Genomic DNA, 22929 nt, shown 5'->3' on the forward strand with positions numbered 1-22929 from the left:
GAAGCAAAGCTTGCCTCTTCTCCTAAGCAGGTGAGTTTAACGGTGTGTTATATTAATAAATAAATGTTCAGCTATCATATGGGATGTCGTCAGCGTATTCGAATGCGAAACCACATATACAACAAACAGAATTGAGTATTATTCCAATGATATGATCCGTGAGGTTTCTATAGACACGTATTTCCATTAACCATCAAATAGTTTATTGCATCAGCCAATGTCTCTTGTGATACACACCACATATTGCAGCACATGTGTGTGTCAAACACTAGATTCTTTCTGTTATAGATTAGCGTTTATCTTGCTTTAAGCAAAAATATATTTTTCTACTTGCAATAAATTTATTTTTTATGTTATTAAAATATTTTCAATTGATCATTAAATCTTCTGTACAAGTCTACGACTAAAACGTGATAGTCTGCTTACAAATAGCTATAGCTATTTTTCTGGCAGGCAAACCAGAGAAGAGTGACTGGCAAAACCGAAGGAATAGTGAATGGGGCTTACTCTAACCTGCAACTGGAGCACAGAATGCCATCACCAGTATCTTTCAACAACTTGCGCAAAATGCAGCGTGAAAGGTGACATCCTTTATACATTTCATGGCACGCGAGCTCATCTAAAAATTACAAGCATAAAGATGAAATTAAAATTCATGAACTAGATGCCAATAATCATGACAAAGTTGACTGTTGGTTTCTTAGACATTTAAATAAGTTGATTTTCTAGTGAAACAAATGCTGCCTATTACAAAGAAAATAATAATCTCTCTGCGTCTTGGCACTAAAGAAGGTAGCCTATTGAAGGGAAGCAAATAGGCTCAATGCATAAACGCAATGTTAAATGTTTTTTCATATAAAAAATATTTAAAAGAAATCATATAAAAAATGTCTGACTTGCGTGTTTGGAGTACGTCTCTGCATTTAAACATCTTGAAGCAACACAGTAAATGTTGATACTTTGTTCAATAGAAACAGTGCCAGCCCGCCGACAGGCCAGCTTAAAGCATTATCTCCAGATCTTTCTCAGATGGCAGGAGTTGATGTGAGTTTTAACTTCCCAATATCATGGAACTGGAATAGTGTAATCACTGACTGGGTGCTTTACTATGGTGGTGGCCACTTTTTGGTCTTGAACATATACTGGTGATTTAAACATTTTCTCAACTTGTTTACAGGCCATAGCTATGCCAAGCCCCGTACAAGTACGTAGAGATATGCAAGCAAGAATTGAAAAAAGTGAAAGGTATGTTTGTGTAAATAGAATTGTGCTTGCATTCTATGCATTAAAATAATTGCAGTATTGTTCATAGACACTGTTTTTAACAGGGCAATTTCTCCACTGACAACAATGTTAAAAGAGACCAGTCTATCGCCTCGTGGAACATCTTCTCCCAACAGTGAGTATCTTGAGCACGACGTATGAAATAGCGCTTTACTAGAAGCGGAGAAGTGGAGAAATATCGCATTTAATTTTTGATGAATGCTAGTTAGCTGTAGTTATTCAAAACGCTACAAAACCTCTCAATCAACTAGTGTACTTGTCTCTCTTTTGTGTGATTACCCGCTTGTCTGTTGGCTGTATGCTTTTACACACTGCTTAGCAGGCTCAACAGCAAAGAAAGGACAACCAAATGGATTGCGAATATCCTCTTTCCAGGGAAACTCGTTCAAATGCAGTAGCACAACGAGCGATATCGGCTATCAGACGATAGACAGCCCATCCCAGCCAGTTGAGAAGGCCGCAATAATGCATAGGCACGCTGCTTGTAAGTTGCTCGACCCTGTAGTTAAACTTGAGCCTGTTCTGTTTCGCTAGTTCTAAAAATATTAATTCAACGGAACTTGAAACTAGAATCAAAATTTTACAGCCAGCCATGAGGCTAATTGTACTTGGAGTGGAGTCCTACCTATCCGTAAATACGACAATCCAACATATTCGAATAAAGTCTTCCTCGGAGGTGTCCCTTGGGACATTGAGCCAGGTATTTATGTAGGGATGACAACTCCAAATATTTAGCTAGTAGCAAGAAGCGACTAGTGCTTGAAAAGAGAACTATACACCATATATATTAGATGCAAATTTCAAAGCACAACCTACATGCAGTGTATTTTTTCAATGCAGTTTTTGGTTTCCTTTTATAAACTTAAGGACATCATGACGAAGGTCAGCATTTTATGCATATGAAAGTATTTGGTATATTTTTGCCAGGGGGAGTGCAGGAAGCTTTCACTGAGTTTGGTCATGTTAAAGTGGAGTTTCCAGGAAATGTACCGTTTCAGAAAAAGTTTGGTGGAAGACCTCGTTCAGAGGAAGATTCTGTACACTGCTATGGTATGTATGAATTAACTGAAAGTTCAAAATATGAACGCTTAAAAACTGCCACATAGTGATATTAAATTGTAGTTTTTAGTGTACTGCTTTTAACTTCATGCAATCAAGGTAGAGTTTGTTTTATGTTGCACTTGGAGATTCATTTTTAGGGTATCTTTATGTCATCTTTGAAAGTGACAAGCATGTCAAAGAAATGCTAAAACACTGCACGAGAGGAGGCCCTCATGGTAAAAAGGAGGGGTCGTGTAGTAGTAATGGCGATGGTGAATACTACTACAAGATCTCGAGCAGAAAAATGAGATCTAAAGAAGTAAGTTTTGACTTGCCTTCAAAAAACGTAAGTGTTGTTTATAACTGTATTCATAACATGTCATTGGTAAAGCGGTTGTACATGTAGCTAAGGTTGTGGTAAGAAAATTGAAATAGACAACACGACATGTGATGCAGGTGCAGGTGATTCCCTGGGTACTGTGTGACAGCAATTATGTAGCTGGTCCTCACCCTTACCACAAGCTGAATAATGAAACAACTATATTTGTTGGAGCTCTACACGGAATGCTGAATGCAGAAGGGCTTGCTCATGTTATGAACGATTTGTTTGGGAATGTCGTGTATGCTGGTGTGGATACAGACAAATACAAATATCCTATTGGTAAGATAAGATGGTGGCTCTGACTTGTAATGTCTCTTTCTCTCACAAACTCATTTTGTTTTATGGCTAGCAAGTGTTTTTTAGTGTTTGAAAAATATTTAAATTATTGCAACTTGATTCTAAAATCAGGCGTAATACCGAGCTTACAACTTAAAGCATTTTTTTATTGCAGGATCTGGAAGAGTGACTTTCAGCAGCCATAGAAGCTACATGCGAGCAGTTAATGCTGCGTTTGTTGAAATCAAAACAACCAAGTTTGTCAAAAAGGTAGGTATTATGCAGATTATAAGTTGTGATTTGTTTTTGTTACGTAGCTTTTACATCGTTTATACAGCAGATACTTTATGCTTCTGATTGCATGTGCCCTCAGGTGCAGATTGACCCTTATTTGGAAGAAGTGCCTTGCAGTGTTTGTAACTCGGAAGTGGGTCCGTATTTCTGCCGAAACCAATGTTGTTTCAAGGTAAGCGGTTAGACAAACCACGATATGTGATAACATCGGTTTACCGATACTTTCTAGTGGTTCAATGTGATATACCTTTTGTCATGTCACCAGTGATTGCTTTAGTAGACCAAAGCAAAGGGGTCATACAATTTTTTTAACAACTTTGTCGATGTTTGTTGGGCCAAAAAGGTTAGAACTTAAATGACTCGTGAAAAGTAGTTTTAGACATTAACAAATTACTCTTGTTGGTTTATTATGAGAAATTTCAAGGATTTATGTAAGAAAAATTTGGTTGGTTTAACAAATAAAATATATTTTCAAGTTTCAGACTCTTTGCAACATGTAAGTATGCAATCAAAATTGAACAATTCTTTTTCGAATTGATTTACTAAACTATATAATATAATACATTGTGAAGCAGCCAATAGGAGAATTTCAAACAAAACAAAATGCATTTTTATGACGTTTTGTTTGTATAGAAGGTTAAAGGTTAGCTTTAGAACACAGAATTCTGTCAACCTCTCCGATACTAAAAAAGCAAAAACTAGATAGAACTTGAATGAGTATATGATATGAATAGTAGATAGAGCATATGTATGCATAGCAACTAAGTAAGGAAAGAGAATAGGTTAAACACTGTATATACATGAGGTAGAAGAATTAAACATTATTTTTCAATTGAACTAGAATACGAATCAGTTTGATGTTGACAGTTTATGATAATATCAATTTGGTTTTTTATCTTATATCATATGATTGTTATATTCTTTGTTAAAGGCTAGAATTGAACTTCCTTTATTTTATAGAATTTTAATTTAGTACATTATGGATGCCGTAGTGCAAGGCTTGTCATGAGTATGTACTGTAAAGATATACAAGTTCATTCTGAAAGTGTAAACAAGTTGTCATCTACAGTTTTGTCAGAATGTCTTATTCATAAGTTTCACTTCTATCTTCAGTATTACTGCTCTCGGTGCTGGTCAAAGGTTCACGGAGACATTGATCCAAGCTTAGGAGTGCACAGTCCAGTGATGAGGAACTCTAAGAATGGAGGCTCTGCTAATGTTTCCATAAAAACCAATCTTTCAGATCTCTACAAAAAATTGTCATCCGAGCCCTAACCTGTCATCAGATTTGTTCAATGTCTTTGTCCTTCAACTCCATGTTTGAAATACCAAAAAGATTGTCTTTTGTATGTATATAAACAAAAAGAAAAAAGAAAAAAAGTTGTTCTATATTTTTGCAAGCTGTTGTGCTATTAAGCATGTAAAATGTCAACTTTCATTCTACAGAGTTAATGCTTTTTGAAATTTAACCAGTTAAATTATTGTTTGCTTGCACAATATTGCTATTTCAAAGAATTTAACAATAGATAATTAGTGTTTCAGTCCTATTTCAGTGAATAAAGTTTATGCTGAGTTATCTACTCCTGTTCTCTAATTCTATTATCGGCTCTCTGTATGAGAGTTCTGCAATGTATTACTCTGAAAACCTGGCAAGCACTTGTAAAAATAAGCTGCACCATTACACTTGTTCTTAAATTGTTACTTTAAATTTATTTCACATTTTTTGACATTAATTTCAACTCTTTGACATAAGGTGCTCAGTAGATACATTGGTTGAGAATCTGTCTGGTTTTACATACATGTACTTGCAAAAAATAGTTTAAGGCAGCATCTTTTGTCCAGGACTCCAGGCTGCGCAACAAAAGTTACAAAATGGAATGTGCATATGCACCACAACTAGTACGCCGTTATGCGGTGCATAACCTTGGACCACATGCACCCGGTGATGCAAGGTTATGCACCACCTAGTGCATAACCTTACGCCATCTGGTACATGTAACACTATCTTACATGTTATGTGTGGTTGTGTTATAACAACTAAGGTATTGAAAGGGTTTGAATACAACCTGGGTTTGTTACACAATCACAGGTGTTATTCAAACCTAGGGTACTGTGAATAATTACTAAATTCCTGGGCAGTCTAGTCTGGTTTGACAGACTAGCAGATCAAAGCACACTAGACTGCGGCACAGAATTGTTTCAGAATTGAATTTATTGGTGCAGGTGTTTGTGTCGATCTCCCGAAACGAAAGTTATGATTTTGAAATCTGTAGGATGCAGCATTTTTTCCAACATCTAACTGTGGTTTCGGACAGACGGAAGGCTGACAGCTTTTACCGATTTATAAATCTCAGTCATTCGGTCGGTTCAGCTATAGCTATAAAAATGTAAGAATGAAACACCAGCTTCATGCTAGATTTGATCTCCGAACTTTGGCATTATTTTAGTAGGCCATATGAGAACTTATCTAAGTTAAAATACGTATAACCCTATGCATTACGCAACATCACTAAAGCTTGCTCTCACGGCTCTTATTAATAGGTTTGGCAATACGAATAGTAGCTCACTCAAATTAGTCATTGGCAATGTGCCAGGCTGATGGCAAGTGGCAGGCAATTACATTACTTGTCACTGTTTATAAGCTGTTTTTTAATACCCGTGCAATGCTGGGCATTCGACTAGCTGATTATTAGATGATTTGACAAAAAGATTATCAATTGTAAAACTTGCTTGTTTGTTTTTCAATTATTCCACATAATGTTCCATGCAAGAGAATGCTTAAATACTGCTGCTTAAATACATTCTACTATCCGAGCCAAAATCCTGTATTTTTTCACTTAAATTTATTAATATTTCAAACAGAATTGCTGTTTTTGTTGTTTCTACAACACCAAGCATTATCTTTTCACTGTGAACGAGAAGGAGCACGTGGCGCTGTTCTTGTTGCTGTCTGTTGCGGTAGATGTTACATCATAGCTGCCAGCTTTATAGAAGCCTGGCCATTTATCAGAGACAGTGTTGACTACACCAGCGTTGTCAGAGAACAAAGGTTTCGCCCAATCAACTTTAGTTGACGTGCTGTTGGCATCTTGAATAATGACAGGTGAGTTTGGACCTTTGCAAGCTACGACTTCTGGTGGATCCACATCATCTACAGCAGATATTTAGTGGAGTCAATGGTTTGCCATACAAAGTGGATTTGCGACATTTATGCTTACTTAGTTCACAACTAAAATGTTACTTCAACCCTTCACAAAATAGTACTGTATAGCTAAAAAATTTTCAATCCCAAATAAAATATTTTATCATTCAGCTGGCACATTTGTTACAAAGCTACGGTTTGTGCCCAGTTGTCAGTTTGATCACGACTAACTTGGTGATCAAACTTGGTTTGACTAACTTTGGTTTGATTAAAAATTAATGTAATATAAAAATACTGTAGCTGCATTATCTTTTCTAATGAAATATTAGATGCTATCAATTCAAAATAATGTAGCATTGAATTGCAATTATTATTTTTGCTGATGTGGTTGCTTCCAGTCTGGCTAATAGAAAATACTTTTGTGAAAACTTGCAAAGCAACATAGTATATTCCAAAGTATTATAGTATATTATCATATATTATTATAATATATTATAATAATATATAATAACGTATAATAACATACAATATATTATTATAATAATTATTATAATAAAATTCTATATTATGTTTTTAAGACTATTTTCCTCGGTCAAGGTGATGAAAAATGATCAAACTTTACGCGTATAAAAATGTATTCAAAAAGTGAAACAATGCGACATAAGGGCTCTCTAAGTGGTCTAATACATATCAAAAATTTTGTTTTTGTCATCTATTTTGAAAGCGCATTGATTTTCGCATATACCCAAATAACATGCTCACCATCACCATCACCTTTTCTACTTGTGGTACCAATTCTACATAATCTATATATAAATCTTATGCATGTCATTCATGTATCCAGTTACATAGATATAGATTTAGAAAAATCTATCTACCACACACCGGATTAGAACTCTAAACCTCTAGTTCTGCGCACAGGCACACTATCCATTAGACTGCACACTCAACTAACATAGCTCTACAATAGCTGGGACCATACTCATGCACCTACCAATCTTTAATGGTAATTGATTAAAATATCTGCGCTTTACTCTTCAACTAATATACTAAAGAAGATTTTTTACTATAGTAAGTTGCACATCTGGACTTTTCTAAAATTATATAAATATATGTATATATAGCACAAACTTAATTAAATATATAGAACTCACAGAAATAAACACCTTCATTTAAATTTTAGATGGTTATTAAATATTGATTTTTGATGCAAAAACTTTTTTTACTTTTAGTCACATATAAATATGCCTCTTAAAATACAAAGATGGAAGTACAACTAACAAAGCTGTAAATAAACTTCATTTTGTAATCATGCTAATACTGTCTAACTGATGGTGGCTAGTGTATGCATATCAGATATTCTACTGCTTGATCTTTCAACAATATACAGAATATATTCATCTGTATGCCTACACTTGTACTTTTCTGTTTAACGCTCCAACATTAAACCAAAACTCGATTTAAATTTTTCCGGACTTACAAGTTTTTTGAACCAATCTCAAGAGATGTAATTTTAGCTAGCAAAGATTTTAAATGTGAACTTACGCTATTGAAGTGATGCAAAAAACATAATATCAATATTAAGCTAAGACATCAAGCTTCAATTTGATTTAATTTTTGTCTTTTAGATTTACCCAGAGATACAATAGTTTGAATGATATCCTTGCTTGGATCAGATCAAGTGAAAGTGTGATTATGGCGCCTATCGTTGAACTTCGGAAAAGAGGCTAAAAAATAGAGACACGTGACGCTGCAACTTCAACGCAGTAGTCAATATCAATAACAAGAGAGACAGGCGGCCATGCAACTAGTGACATCATGGCACGTATTTTACTTCTGATACCTTTAACCACGATCAAATTTTGTCAATTTTAATCTTGAAACAACCTTGCAGTCAAATCACCTCAAACACAACAAAAAATTGCAAATGATAGAAAAATACCGACACTTTCTGGTGAAATCAACAAAAACTCATCTATAAGCAAGTGTTTGCTAACAAAACCTACTCTTTTTTTTAAAACCAGATTAAGAGATACTGTAAAACCTCCAATTGAATGCCATGACGCTCAATTTTTCAAGACTTCCAACTTCAAGACTGTAGCGGCTGTCAAATAGAGGTTTTACAGTATTACGCATACTTTGTAAGACTCTAAGTTTAAAAATTTTTTAATAATTGTGAAACAGAACTTTAAAATTAAAATTTTACTGAAATAAAATTAAACTTAAAATTTGTTGACATGCTTCTCTCCACGACACAAAATGCTCTTGTTTTGATGTTATGACTGTTTCAGAGTCTACCTTTTACTCCAAGGTATGTTAAAGTTTGACTTTTAAACGCATTAAACTGGATACGATTTCATGAGAAAAAAACTCCAGTTATAAAGCATTAATATTATATATTACTTTATCGACAATAACTTCATTTCAAACAGAGACGTTTTTCTATTTATTTCATACAACAATCATAAAACAAAAAGAGCCCAGTTAAACACTAAAATCAAATAAATGCAAATAGTTTGACATACAAAAATTAAAATACTTTTCTCTGCTAAGAAAACCGTCATTAGGTAGAACGTTGTTGAAGCAGCTTAGCAATGATATCATCAAAACAATTTTTTTGATGTCGTATGTAATTTGTTCATATAATGTAGGTTATTGGGTAAAAATTAAGGAGTAGGTTTTTAACTTAGGATGGTCCTTTGTTAACATCGCATCTATAAACAGTAAAAGAATTCACCCATTTATTGAGTTTACCTTGGCCGATACAAATGTACTCCTTGGCAATAGTTCGTGCTTCACACACACAGTCCTCGGTAGCCGCACAGCTTCTGCCAGCAGATGCGCAAAGGTTCTTGTCAACCTTGATGTCAAGGGGCCAGTCAGTTCCGCTCGCTTTATCTACAAATAGGCATTTGCAGGAGTCTGTTGCTAAAAAGTTCAAAGAAGAAAATGGAATGTTCGGTTCACACATATGATTAGTTTGAATTAAAAATATTAGTGCTCAAGAGATTTTCCGTCTATATTAGCCTGTCTTGACAAACTGTTGTTTTTGCGGAGTTGTCGCCCGTCGAGAGGGGTGAGCAAAACAACAGCTTGTCACAATACGCACTGCACTTGATGCATCAGCTGCACTGAAAGAGTTGTTCTTTTCCGTCTATGCGACTTGGCTGCGATGTTATGTCGGTCGCTCCATAAGTCTTTGCGCTAAATACGTTGTGATTACCGATGGACCGACCGACATAACATCGCAGCCAAGTCGTACAGACGAAAGAGAACAACTTCCTTTCAGTGCAGCTGATGCATCAGGTGCAGTGCGTCTTGTGACAAGCTGTGGTTTTGCTCGCTCCGCTTAACGGGCGACAACTTCACAAAAACAACAGTTTGTCAAGACAGGCTACGTCTATATATATATAAAGCCAAATGCTTGTTTATAGCAATAAGGTTATAAAAACAAAAAACCACCTCGCACAAGACATGAGCTTGGAAAACCCATTTCTGGGGATAGGCATGCTATCCACTCCACCACGCGGCCTACTTGCCATACTACAGATTTATTGTGCACATACTTTTTACATTGGTCAATTTTTCATGGTGGTTTTTTAAAATAGGCGCTCTTCATGCTTCATCTAACACGCTTGAACTACTAGAAGAAATATACGTGACCAGACTTTCCCTAAATGCTATAATTATGAGTACATGTATATACTGTATAATTATGGGTACCTGTATATACTGTATAATTATGGGTACATGTATATACTGTATAATTATGGGTACATGTATATACTGTATAATTATGGGTACATGTATATACTGTATAATTATGGGTACATGTATATACTGTATAATTATGGGTACATATATATACTGTATAATTATGGGTACATGTATATACTGTATAATTATGGGTACATGTATATACTGTATAATTATGGGTACATGTATATACTGTATAATTATGGGTACATATATATACTGTATAATTATGGGTACATGTATATACTGTATAATTATGGGTACATGTATATACTGTATAATTATGGCTACATGTATATACTGTATAATTATGGGTACATGTATATACTGTATAATTATGGGTACATGTATATACTGTATAAATATGAGTACATGTATATACTGTATAATTATGGGTACATGTATATACTGTATAATTATGGGTACATGTATATACTGTATATATACAAGAAATACACGTGCCTAGACTTTCCCTAAATGCTATAATTATGAGTACATGTATATATATACTGTAATTATTATATTATATTATATTATAAACCTAATTAAACTTATGGCCCTCACAGAAATAAACAAACAACTTTATCTAAAAGTTAGAATAGTAAATTTCTTCATTAAGCTGATTAAGAATAAACTTTCTGTGCAAAAACTTTTTTTATTACTCATACAATGCAGGCATTCACCTAGTACAGTATAAAGGAGCTTAATTGGACCATAGAATGACAGCAACGTTTTTTTTAATATCTCCTGACAGTCACTTAAAAGCACCTGTATCTGAATTACAGCTTTTTGCAATGGCAGGTGTATCGTGCAATTGGAAAATTTAATATTGTATTTGAAAATGATTTTATTATGTTTTAATCGACGAGCCTTCATTAGCTGGTAATCAATTAAGCACAACAGCTGGCAAGAAGATTGAACACAAGTTTTATTTTACCAATCTAAACCCCTGTCAATTTTTTTACATTTTTGTCAACTATTTGAGCTTCACAAATATGTAACTTTTCAATTTAATTACAAATTTATAAAAGATAAATATATAAAATGCGCAAATTTAAATGTGACAATTTTGTTGACACCATCTCATTGTCTAAGAAGAGACATTAAAATGACAAGTATTAAAATGGTTAGAGGACAGCTGAGGTGGAAGCAAAGACACTGCAGATCTAAGGGCAGCTAGTGACTCGTATGTGACCTCGTAGTATCTACTCTATGAAATTCAGTGGAAGCAAAGTATTTTTTAGAAATTAAGCTACACTCAGCTACACAAAGCTTGCAATAAGATGACAACGTAGTTTACAATAAGTATTTCTTTTATTAATTATGTTTAGAACAGCTTTTGTTCTAAATCAAACTACTATCTTCTGCTACGGTACAGATTTTGTTTTAGAACATGCTCGCTAATTTAATTATGGCAAGGTTACATCCGGTAGTGTTCAATACAGCTGTATACATGTGAACGTCCTTCCTCTCGCCGCTAGTTCTTCTACACTGGTTAAACTCAAAAAATTGTTAAATAAAAATTGTTACTAATCACTAATCCCCTAGATGGCTTGAAAATGAGCGAGAATAATATTTTCCAACTGCTGGCATTTTATCTCTATATATAGATATATATATATATATGTGTGTGAGTGAGTGTCAGTCATTAGTGTGTCCAGTTATAGCGGTGATGTTATAGAAACGGAAAATTCACACAGAATTTGAACTCAGAACCTCCAGTTCTGCAGACAAGCATACTATTCATCACACTACGCATCCAATTAACCATACTAATGAATAATTGTGCACATACACTTGTAAGCACAAGCTGGCTTCAGACTGACAGACTCGCTCTTACTATAGTAAAGATTTAGACTAGATCAAGTTACTAGCTTAAGTTACCTCAGTTCATTGCATAATTATTTTTATATTTGTGCAACGCCGGTGATGCCTGGGACTTCTTTCATTTTTAATGAGATAACTTGCGGGTGAGTATTTAAGAAGCTGGTTCTCAGAAATCAGATATCAGAGTTCTGAAACCAAATATCATTACTGACCAGGCGGAAGGCATGGCATATATGTGAGTGAAGTTTTTATGAAATTGGCCAAAAACTGTGAAAACGCATAGTATTTACATGGACAAACAGACAGATACACATTGAACAGTGGGATTCATTGTTATGAATCCCATTGATATGGTAATTGTGCTTTAGGTAACTCACTGTGAATGACAATGTCATGCAGCTTCCTCAGGTACTCTGGTGTCATGTCGGCAGTGAATCCAAGTTTCTTCGATCCAAACTGACTCACAAAGTTGTCAATGATTACATCCTTCATAAGGCCCACATCAGTTTGCTGCTTAAGGATAACGGCGGAGAAATAGCCCGAGTTCTTCAAAGACGTAACATAAGCTTGTGGATCAGCTCCTGCGGTGTGTATATTTAAGCAATGCAACTGACAGTTTGTACTATAAACATTTGAGTTGAAATTAATATGTGATCTAAAAGTACGTAGTTCTTACATCAAAGCCTTAAAATTATTTCAACGCACATCAATGGTGCCAAGGCTACGATAGTGTAGTTATTATTAATGAAACTGTAACTCTATATTGGCCAAGGGAATTATACGATACACTACAGTACTACACTATGTTGTTTTATTACAACATGCTATGTTATATTATCTATATATATCAATATTAGTGTTTGTGTGTTTTCTGTGGTTTGGTTTGCCAGTTATAGCAATTGGTATCTCGCAATGACAATTCCGTATCACAGAAAATTTGATTTCAAAACCTCCTAATCAACAGGCGATTACCTGACCAATTGAGCTACGCGAGATGAATGGATTCAGTGGGCGATAAGAGTCATTATCAGAGCTGAAATACAGATAGCGCTCTGCTTTAAGCAACGTCACTAAAGCTTGCTCTCACAGCTCTTAAAAGTAAGTGTAGGTACTCCAACTCCAATTACTAGTGTACAAATAGCTAGCACAAATACTAGCTTACTCAAATTAACCATGGGCAATGTGCCAGGCTAATGGCAATTTGCAGGCAACTACATATACATTACCTGCCACTATTTATTAATACCAGTGCAACGGGTATTCGGCTGGTATTATATAATGCTAGTACTCTGGAAGTCTGGCATGCAAAGAAATATTGTGAGGTGCGCTGAAAAAGCACAAACAGTAACTACAGTAGATGCTCCTTTAACGTATACTTTCGTAAATTATATATATATATATAATTATTATATATATATAATAAATAATATATAGTAATATATATAGTAATATGATATATAATAATATAATATATAATAATATAATATATAATAATATATAATAATTATAATATATAAATATAATTGTTGTATAACATATGCTTTATCGTAAATTCCAGATAACGTAAAAAAATTATGTGAAGTTTTTGCTTTCTTCTGCGTAATAATTCCATATAACGTAAAGTGCCAAGTCGGGTGAGTTCTCAAATTCGATTTGAATGTTCATCTGTTTCACCCTAATCTATCTCTTCTATTGCGAAAGAAAAAACGACGTGCATGTAGCGTTATACCTATTATATATACAACTTTTGCAACATTGATAGATCGCCAAATGCGTTGACAAAACGGAGAATAGGTAGCTGCGCATTGTTCATAAATACAAAGGCGATCGATTGGTGCAGGTGTTACAGCGTCGGTCCACCAATCCGAATGTCACGAGTTGGAGTATTGTTAGAAGTTCTCTTTTATTCTAACCTTGACCTCTAGATACAAATAGACGACAAACAGATACTACCACTTTTTGTAAAACATTTGGTTGTTTTGCTTTGTTGTAGACGTATAATATATATGTTATTAGCTTTACTTTTCAGGGTACAATTTGCTGTTTAGAAATATAAGCAAATCGTTGTAAATGAACATCGAAGATGTGCCCCTCCCATCAAGTCATTGTAGAATTTTTGCAATAATGTTCTATGGAACTGGTGAGATTGATCATAAAAAGGAGAAATGTTGTCGATGCAAACCAATAATGCTGCAGTTACGGTATAGCTCACAAATTAAAAAGTTGTGTCAGGTTTTTCCTTTTTGTATGCCCAAAGGAGTGAGTTTGGCCAGATCTTGGAACGAATTATTTACATTGTAGGAACACGTACTGTATATGCATAATATTTCTATTACAATGAAAGAAAAGGATTGGCGCAAGTGGTATTTGGCCCGTCCGTGAACCCCATGTACAATGTATGTGGGTTAAAATCTCATACAGTACATTGTTATTTCTAAACCTCCAATCATGGCTTTGGACAAACTGATGGAGATGGCTCTTATTATAGTAAAGACTATGGGAGATCATCATGTGTAATAAGTATGTGCACAATTCTTCCGCCATTTTTGTTATTATTATAATTAATGGTCAAATGGCACAGTTGGTAGTCCACCTAGCTGCAAAACCAAATATCTGAGTGTGATTCCAGTGTGAGGCAAATCTCTTTCCTAATGCTTTTAGCGTGGTTTTGGACACACAAATGAATGGACACAGCTCTTATTATAGTAAAGATGATTGTCTTACATTATATTACACTAGTAGAATGTCTGACATTGCACGGGTATTAAAAATCAGCTTATAAACATTGAGAGGTAATGGAGTGACCTGCTACTTGCTATTAGCCTGGCACATTACTCATGGCTAATTTGATTAAGCCTACTAATAAAAACTAACTGCTTGCTCTCATGATTGAGCACACATAAAATTCTGCTACCGCTCGTCATGACGTTGCACCATAACGTTGCGTCATAACAGAGAGCGGTAGCATATTCGCACCCATATAACAACATACATTGCCCAGTAAATCCATCAAGATCGTGTGACTTAATTGGCAAGGGATTGCACTTATGAATGGTAGGGTCTGAGATCAAATCTTCTGCGATACGAATTTTTTATTACTAAGTTTTAGTAGCTACAGCTGAACAAACACATAGACACACCAACTTTGAGCATTACATATAGATTACTTAATGTTACACATTATATTACTTTAAACTATAACTACATGTATATAACTAGCAAGAAGTAGATATGATTTTTAATGGTTGACTTGCAATAAAATTCACATTACAGTTATTTGGTATCAAAAAATTCACCATGTCTTACTCTGTTGTGTTATAGGTACCAAATATGTGGAAATGTTATTAAAAGCTCTTAAAAGATCAAAAGCGAACAGTTAATCGCAGCATCACGAGACCGCCGTGGTTTGGATTCTTTTTCCAAAACGGCTCAAATGTGATGTAGTTGTGAGAGATGGTTTCTGTTTACACTTTCATGCAACCTTATTCATCGAAATATTTTCACAAATATACTTCACGCATTCAATAAAACCATGTCTATTGTTTTTACGCGTCTATTTGATCGTCCTTGTAATGCTGTCACTTTTAGCAGTGATATCTTATAACTTACCGTAAAAATTCGTTTAGTTTTTTAACCTTACTTCGAAGGAGTACATACCATTGTCTGATAATCAAAATGAGCCTGTTGGTCACCTGTGATAATCGAAAAGTGCTGCAAAATTTATTTTCGAAGTATTGGGTCACATGATCAGATTACGACTTGACAATTAGTTCAAGCCGAAACAAAACTGTAAAGTAGCGAGCATCTATATTTGATACGGGGTCTTCGGTAAAACCCGAAGTGTTTGTCATAAACTAGTGCTACGATAAGTTTTATACTGAGCTTTTTATTGGCCTTTTAATTCGTGTGAGAACATCACGTGGTAAGACAATAACCAAATTTCATGGCTACGTCATCGAAATAAAGAGATTCCAATCTATGGCGGCTTTTCGTTTTTGAGCTACTAAGAGCTTGTAATCACATTTCCACATATTTCGCACCTACAACACAGCAGAGTAAGACATGGTGAATCTTTTGATACCAAATAACTGTAATGTGAAATTTATTGCAAGTCAACCTTTAAGTGTTGTTTTTCACAAATACATGAATATTAAATTTTTGATTATAGTTCTAGTTTTTTTTTCACTAAAGTAAGTGAAAAAAATAAATTAATGGTTATCACAATTGACAGAGTCAGATAGAAAACTATTTTGTCGAGTGCAGGCTATGTCTAAGCCTCAGTGAGTTACAAATACCAGCTTAGTCCTTGATCCATGAAGCTGCTCAACAAAGAAAATGAGAGATACAAACAAAGTAAGCTACTTACCTAGGTTTCCCCACTCTCCATTTGTTATCAGAATTGTTAGTTTGGTAGCACCAAGGCGGCCAGCGTTTAGTTGTCTTAGCGCTTCTCCCAAGCCTGGAGAGTAAGAGAAGCAATGTTATAGTAGCATCTGTTCTTAGTAAGATTTCGCTATTTTGGATAATGTGCAGTGCCAGCCTGTGCCAGCCTGTGCCAGCCTGTGCCAGCATGCTCCAGCATGTGCGGAAAATTGGCACTTTATAAATAAATAAGCTGTGCTACCTGGCGTTGCCCGAGTAGTAAAAAGGTCTGGACAGAAAATTGATTTGTATTTAACATGTAACAACATTTACCATTCTAACTTTCAAACTGCATATCATGAGAGAAGTGTTTTGTGTAGTTGAAATAAGTTAAGAGAAAAATGAAAACAACTGTAAAGGTTTTAAAACTTTGTCAAACAACTGTAGCTTTCAAGCTATTAGCCTGGCATAATGCCAATAGAAAATTGCAGTAAGCTGCTAGGCTTCTAATGACGTACTCCATGACATTGCGTCAGCATTGTTGTCCATATGCAGTTATTCTAATAAAAGCTATAGTCGGAATGCAGACAGACATACACACGGACATACTTTGAGAAATATATAGAAGATTTAGTCATACATGTATTTTGCTCTCAACACAGTTGGCTTAGCAGCTAATAACACATTGCCTTCACTCTATGAGTAAAACCATTTAATAAAATAACAACTATGTGGCCTGTAAAGGACGGTCACGGTTTGACGGTGAAGGAAGGTGTGTGACGAAAGCCATGATAAACTTTATTATATCAGACTGGGTAGACACGAGGCATTTGGTTTGCAATCATGTTCCCTTCATGATTTTGAGAGAAATATGGTAGTTTTAACCTTGTTTGCAATACATGATGGCAGAGGAGTAAGGCTAAATCCATCAACCAAGATCTTCATAAATATGTTACAGTTATTAAAGGCATGTATTGCCGTATGTCGTAGTTGTTCTCTCCGCCAATTATTCATCGACAGAAACAGTATATTCAAAATCTATTATCTTAAGCTGTACCAAAAAAGTATAAAAACACCCAATATATTGCTACATTTGACTACATGAAGTACTGATTAGTTAGCAATCAATAGGTCTAGTCATCAGTCAACAGCTCATCGTATGAAGGGCTGACCAATAAAAGAGGGTTATGATTGATTACGTCAGAAATTTGAGCATGAAGACATTTATGTCTTTACACAAATTCCATAACAGGTGACATAATGCCAATCCTACCATAAACATCATGAGCCAGTGTAGCATAAGGCTGAATCACATTATATCGTCATATCTCAGAGTTGTCCTCTCGGTGATTATTCACTGATTATGTACACCGTAAACTGATGACATCACCAGAGCAACGCGGGTATACCAGAAAACATTACAGCTCTCAAACTTTCCTGATGTTTCGCCCAGCATCCACAAGTCTATGCAATGTGCACCTTTTTGGAGATGGTGGTTGGCTGTCGTGGATTGCTTGATCTACATTTCTTCTCATGATAGTTGCTGCAGGACTAACATTTCATCGTTTCAGCGACTGCATTGTGTAATGAGAACAGTATTTTGCCGACTATTTGCTGATGTAAAAACGGATAGGTTTGTGATAGTGTGCACATTATTATCACAAGCGATCACCGATGTATTATGATACTAGCGCCAGCATTGTGCAATATAATGTGAACCAGCTTTACGCTTTGACATTTGATCGCTTGCCTTTGAACACTCGCATTTGGTATGAGCTAAAATATTTTATTGGATTCGATATAGACTAATCACAGTGTCAATCAAATTGCTCCCAAGGCAAGCGTAGAGAGGATAACTCCAAGCTTATGCATGTAGGAGTAAATGGATGCTTATCGCTTGGCGCATCCATTAGCAGATATTTTTAAGCATTTTGTCATGCAGACTCCTCTAGGGAATGCATAGCGAACCTATAAATAACCCAAAACTCTAATCAGATGTGCAGACAAGGCCTGTCAGACGGGGTCTATCGATAAGGTTAGTAGTAGTACAAACCATTAGAGAGATATGAGTACCCTGTTTTGAATGTCATATTGTTAATGCTTGATGTGAAGGAACAGATGTCAGCATTAGATGGCAAAGAGACGATAACTCTTGCGGAACTTGAGTATGTGACAATGGAAGCCTACAATAAAGATTAGAAGAGACCAGTTCTAATTTATCAAATACATACCCATGTTTTTTGCTATATATTGACGAAATCCGTATGATATGGGCACCCACTGAACAGTGGAGAATATATTCTGAGTCAAATGCTTTAGATCAAACATCGTTGAAAACATAGTGTGTAGTGAAGACACTATGCTTAGAGTTGCAAGAATAAACGCTATCATAAAAAAACAAGGATACATTGAATGCGAGAAAAACACGGGGATGGAATATCTAATGGAGAGAGGCGATATGCAAAATATCAAGTACGTGGGTCTGAGTATTTGGCAAAACAACAAAGCAAGCAGCTTGTCAGACCAAATGTCAAAGGTCACCATCTAACGACTAGAAGATTTATGGCATAAACCTTCTAGTCGTTAGATTTTATGCCAACTACAGCCGAAGACCTTCCTAAAATGTCTACAAAACGGTAGCTTTAATGCTATTGTCAAATATCTTAGCCGAAAGCTGATAAAAAAGACTGCAGTTGCAAATGCTGTTAAAAAACTAGATTAAAGGAAACAAGTTGCCTCAGTATCATATATATATATAATATTATATATACCTATCTACTAATATATGCCATAAATTGATTTGATAGCATTATGACACAGGTGCAGGTAATTCCCATGATATTGTGTGACAAAAACTTTGTATACCACAAACTGAAAAATGAGATGACTGTATTTGTTGGTGCTCTACGCGCAATATGTTTGAGTCTGTGGTATACGCTGGTGTGACGAACGTAAGTGGTATACGCTGGTGTGACGAATGTATGTGGTATATGCTGGTGTGAAGAATGTATGTGGTATATGCTGGTGTGAAGAATGTATGTGTTATATGCTAGTATGAAGGATGCATGTTGTATAATTATACTGGTGTGAAGGATCTATGTAGTGTATGATGGGGGAAGAATGTATGTGGTATATGCTGATGTGATGAATCATATTTTCTACAAAACCTTTGTATGTGGTGCTTTTTACATCATAATAAACGTAAATTTTGCAAGTTCGCTGTGAATTAAATTCTACAATGAAAAAAAACCTTAGTATACCATATAGCAGATTACAATACAATTTTTAACAATCATTTACATGTCTGATGCTAATAGTGTTAGTTGTAGTAAATGTTTACTACTTTTGTGGTCAGATCAAGTCACAATAAATGTATCAATAAGATAAGAATAAAATACAGCTATTAATTTGTGTAATAGTTACCAATAGATGTCAATGAAGATTGTATGTAAAATGTTATAGATATTTGTTAAAAATGTTCTGAATGTAGTAAAAAACGTTTTGTGAGAATTATTAATGATAAAAACAAATTTTTAAATGTTAATAACAAATTTTAAAAACTAATTTTGCTTCAATAAAAAATTGTAGACTTTTTAGATGACACAGAAAATAATAAAATTTTGTTTGCTGTAAACTAAGGAAATTCTTATTAATTCAAAGAGAAGACAACACCGATATAGACTAGATGAAGAATTCTATTACCTGTTCATTGATTCTCTATAAAATATGATTAGAGCTACATTGAAAAGATCAGAATATTTACAAAATTCATTTATCAAACTTTTGCAAACTAAAGTAAAACAATTTCAGTTCTCTGCACTAGTTATCTTCATTTTTTATAAATGTGATATTTACAAAAAACAGAAGTATTGAAATCGTAATCACTTTTTAGTTCAATAATCTTACTCTGGTATAATCAGGAGCTATGATAAACGCCTCAGATAGTATGTGCAGGAGCTGTGTAGTCCAATAATGCTGCTCCGGCTTGAGTGCGCCTTCATCAATCACAAATACAACATCTAGTAGGCCTCGCGCTGTTAGAGTTCTTTTGGTTACCGAGTCTTGGATGGAGAGAAAAGTCTCTGCTAGTTCCTCTGGACAGGTTATATCTGTATCTAAAGTGAACAATTAAAATTTAAAAGCTAAAAGAACCATTTAGTTTGAATACATTGATTTTTATTTTTTCAAACAGTTGATAAAACTTAAGAATTGCATATTTTATGTTACCTTTAAAAACATTTGAAAGACTTGGAACAATCTCATGAGTTTAAAATGCCTGATAGACTCTACTTCATTTACCAATGAAATTCTACAATTCTTTGATAATCTCTTTTTTAACTATTGTAAGATATAATTTTTAAAAGAGACTTTGCTTCCACTGAACTTCATAGAGTAGATACTACAAGGTCACATACGAGTCACTAGCTGCCCTTAGATCTGCAGTGTCTTTATTTCTATCTCAATTGTCCTCTAACCATCTGCCACTTTAATGTATCTTCTTAGATAATGAGATGGTGTTAACAAAGTTGTCATATTCAACTATGCGCAATTTATATATTATATTGGTTGACAAAGAAATCAAGATGGCTATTATAATAGATATAGCAGTACTCGATGACAACAACATAGCTAGCAAAGAAAAAGAAGAAGTGCAGAAATATCTCCCACCCCAAAGGACGTTGAAAACATTCTTTTTGTTATTGATGAAACAGTTCTTCCAATAAAACATCCATATCTAATGAAATCTCTGTCTAATATAACTACACCAACATGTTTGTGATTGCGATTTGTGATTCTATTTGTAGATTGTGTTGTTAAGTGAATTCTTTCATCCTACAGCTTTATCTCACGCAAAGTCGCAAAAAGATATCAAATTTAATTTCGGGTGAAATACTTGCAAAGTTTTAGACAAAATTGCAATGACTTTTCAATTATAACAAACTTAAAAGGTTACATAATTTTTCAGAAATCATGGAAAAGACAATGTTTTTTAGTGACATTTCTATTGTCACAGTGAGCAAAGATCAGCCGGTCAGGGCAAACTAAGGCACATCACATTGACTTGATATTCATAAACAGGTGAGTTGTCACACTCTACTTTAAGCTCATCACAGTACTAAAGGATGTACCTCATAGACAAGAATGTACCTGATAAACCTACTATAAATAGAAAAGTGTAACCGTATGCCTAAACTTCAACTAAAAGAACAGTTTTATGGTAAAATGTTGAGTTTAAATACTGTTACCATGAGATATTATTAGATGCTAGTGCTCTACCAGTCTCGTGTGTCAAGAGAACTCGTCAAGTGTAATAAATATGGGCACAATTATTCAGAGAAACTAGCAGTTGATTGATTGGCACAGTTGTTAGAGTGTCTGTACGCAAAACTAATAGTTATGAGTTTGAATCGTGTATGATGTAATCGTTTTTTCAATCTTGAAGCGTGGCATTGGACAGTGGGATGGACCCAACCCTTATAATAGAGATTGCTTTGTTCAAGACCAAAGTTTAAGGTAATTTTTATTTACCACAACCAGACATTAAGCTTCTGTGGTCAGATCATCTCTTATTGCTCAAGGTCTTTAGTGAAAGCTTTTTCTGATGCCCATATTATAGCTCATCACCAGCCACCGATTTTTTTGCATTTAAAAAAAAAATTAGAAGTTTAACATTCTTGTGTTACTGGCACCGCTGCTGCGCGTGCCAAAACCATCAGAATCTTTACACTGATCTTCTTAGACAATTAAGACAAACTATAGTGGTAAACACTCCTTTATGCACTGCTACATGTACTCACTCGGGCCACAGTCCAGTCCATTGATGCTGTAAAGAAGGCTGGCTAGCAGCAATCCAAAGACGAAAAGTTTCATAGCTTTTTGCAGAGCGTTCTTCTCTTTCACGTCCTTCCGCTTCTTTACCAACTCACACCCTAAGATACCATCTGCTTTTTCCCACATGCAAAATTTACTTCTCTTGTCTTAAGATCCAACTAAGGTCTAAGATCCAACACCATTCTTATCTAAGGTAACGCAATAGCCAATGCTATTTTCTAACAATCAGCGAGAAGATAAGGGATATATGTGAGGACATGTGAAGCAAGGCAACTCCCCGTGGTTATTATTATGCGTTTTTACCTAAGCTGTATGCTGTTGCTAGAAAATTTCCATCAGTGTTATGTTTTTCCTTGACAGTGAAATCTTCAAAAAATACCAGATGATCCAATGATAGTATACTTGTGATTGTTTTAGAGGTTAGGGCCCTGATTCAAGCATTCTAATGGTCTACCAGTGGTCTATCAGTCTGTCATCTATCCACTAATAGATACATACATGTAAGGGTCTATGTATCGATCGGTTCTTGGTGGTCATACAACCCATTTTTGATAACCTATGCAGTTCTCTTCCTCCCATCTGTTTGTTTGTATAGAGTGTTGGAGGTTAGCTTTAGAACACAGAATTCTGTCAACCGCTCTGATACTAGGAAAGCAAAAACTAGATAGAACTTGAATGAGTATATGATATGAATAGTAGATAGAGCATATGTATGCATAGCAACTAAGTAAGG

General features: G+C 34.9%; 2 protein-coding genes across 2 annotated transcripts; one reads left to right on the plus strand and one right to left on the minus strand.

Moving 5' to 3' along the window:
- Nucleotides 1-975: 975 nt before the first annotated feature.
- Nucleotides 976-4766, plus strand: LOC137399906 (cytoplasmic polyadenylation element-binding protein 1-like). Its single transcript, XM_068086168.1, has 11 exons — nucleotides 976-1044; nucleotides 1178-1245; nucleotides 1329-1399; nucleotides 1607-1768; nucleotides 1871-1984; nucleotides 2212-2334; nucleotides 2484-2644; nucleotides 2782-2986; nucleotides 3159-3253; nucleotides 3357-3449; nucleotides 4391-4766. The coding sequence occupies exons 1-11, from the start codon at nucleotides 1030-1032 to the stop codon at nucleotides 4550-4552; spliced, it is 1269 nt and encodes a 422-aa protein (XP_067942269.1). The 5' UTR covers nucleotides 976-1029; the 3' UTR covers nucleotides 4553-4766.
- Nucleotides 4767-6088: 1322 nt separating this feature from the next.
- Nucleotides 6089-22322, minus strand: LOC137400528 (sushi, von Willebrand factor type A, EGF and pentraxin domain-containing protein 1-like). Its single transcript, XM_068086854.1, has 7 exons — nucleotides 22163-22322; nucleotides 20271-20479; nucleotides 18418-18547; nucleotides 16369-16461; nucleotides 12380-12583; nucleotides 9174-9317; nucleotides 6089-6428 (listed from the first exon to the last, which is right to left on the minus strand). The coding sequence occupies exons 1-7, from the start codon at nucleotides 22320-22322 to the stop codon at nucleotides 6175-6177; spliced, it is 1194 nt and encodes a 397-aa protein (XP_067942955.1). The 3' UTR covers nucleotides 6089-6174.
- Nucleotides 22323-22929: the final 607 nt, after the last annotated feature.

Source organism: Watersipora subatra, chromosome 7 (assembly GCF_963576615.1).
Source record: "Watersipora subatra chromosome 7, tzWatSuba1.1, whole genome shotgun sequence".
Classification (NCBI taxonomy): domain Eukaryota; kingdom Metazoa; phylum Bryozoa; class Gymnolaemata; order Cheilostomatida; family Watersiporidae; genus Watersipora; species Watersipora subatra.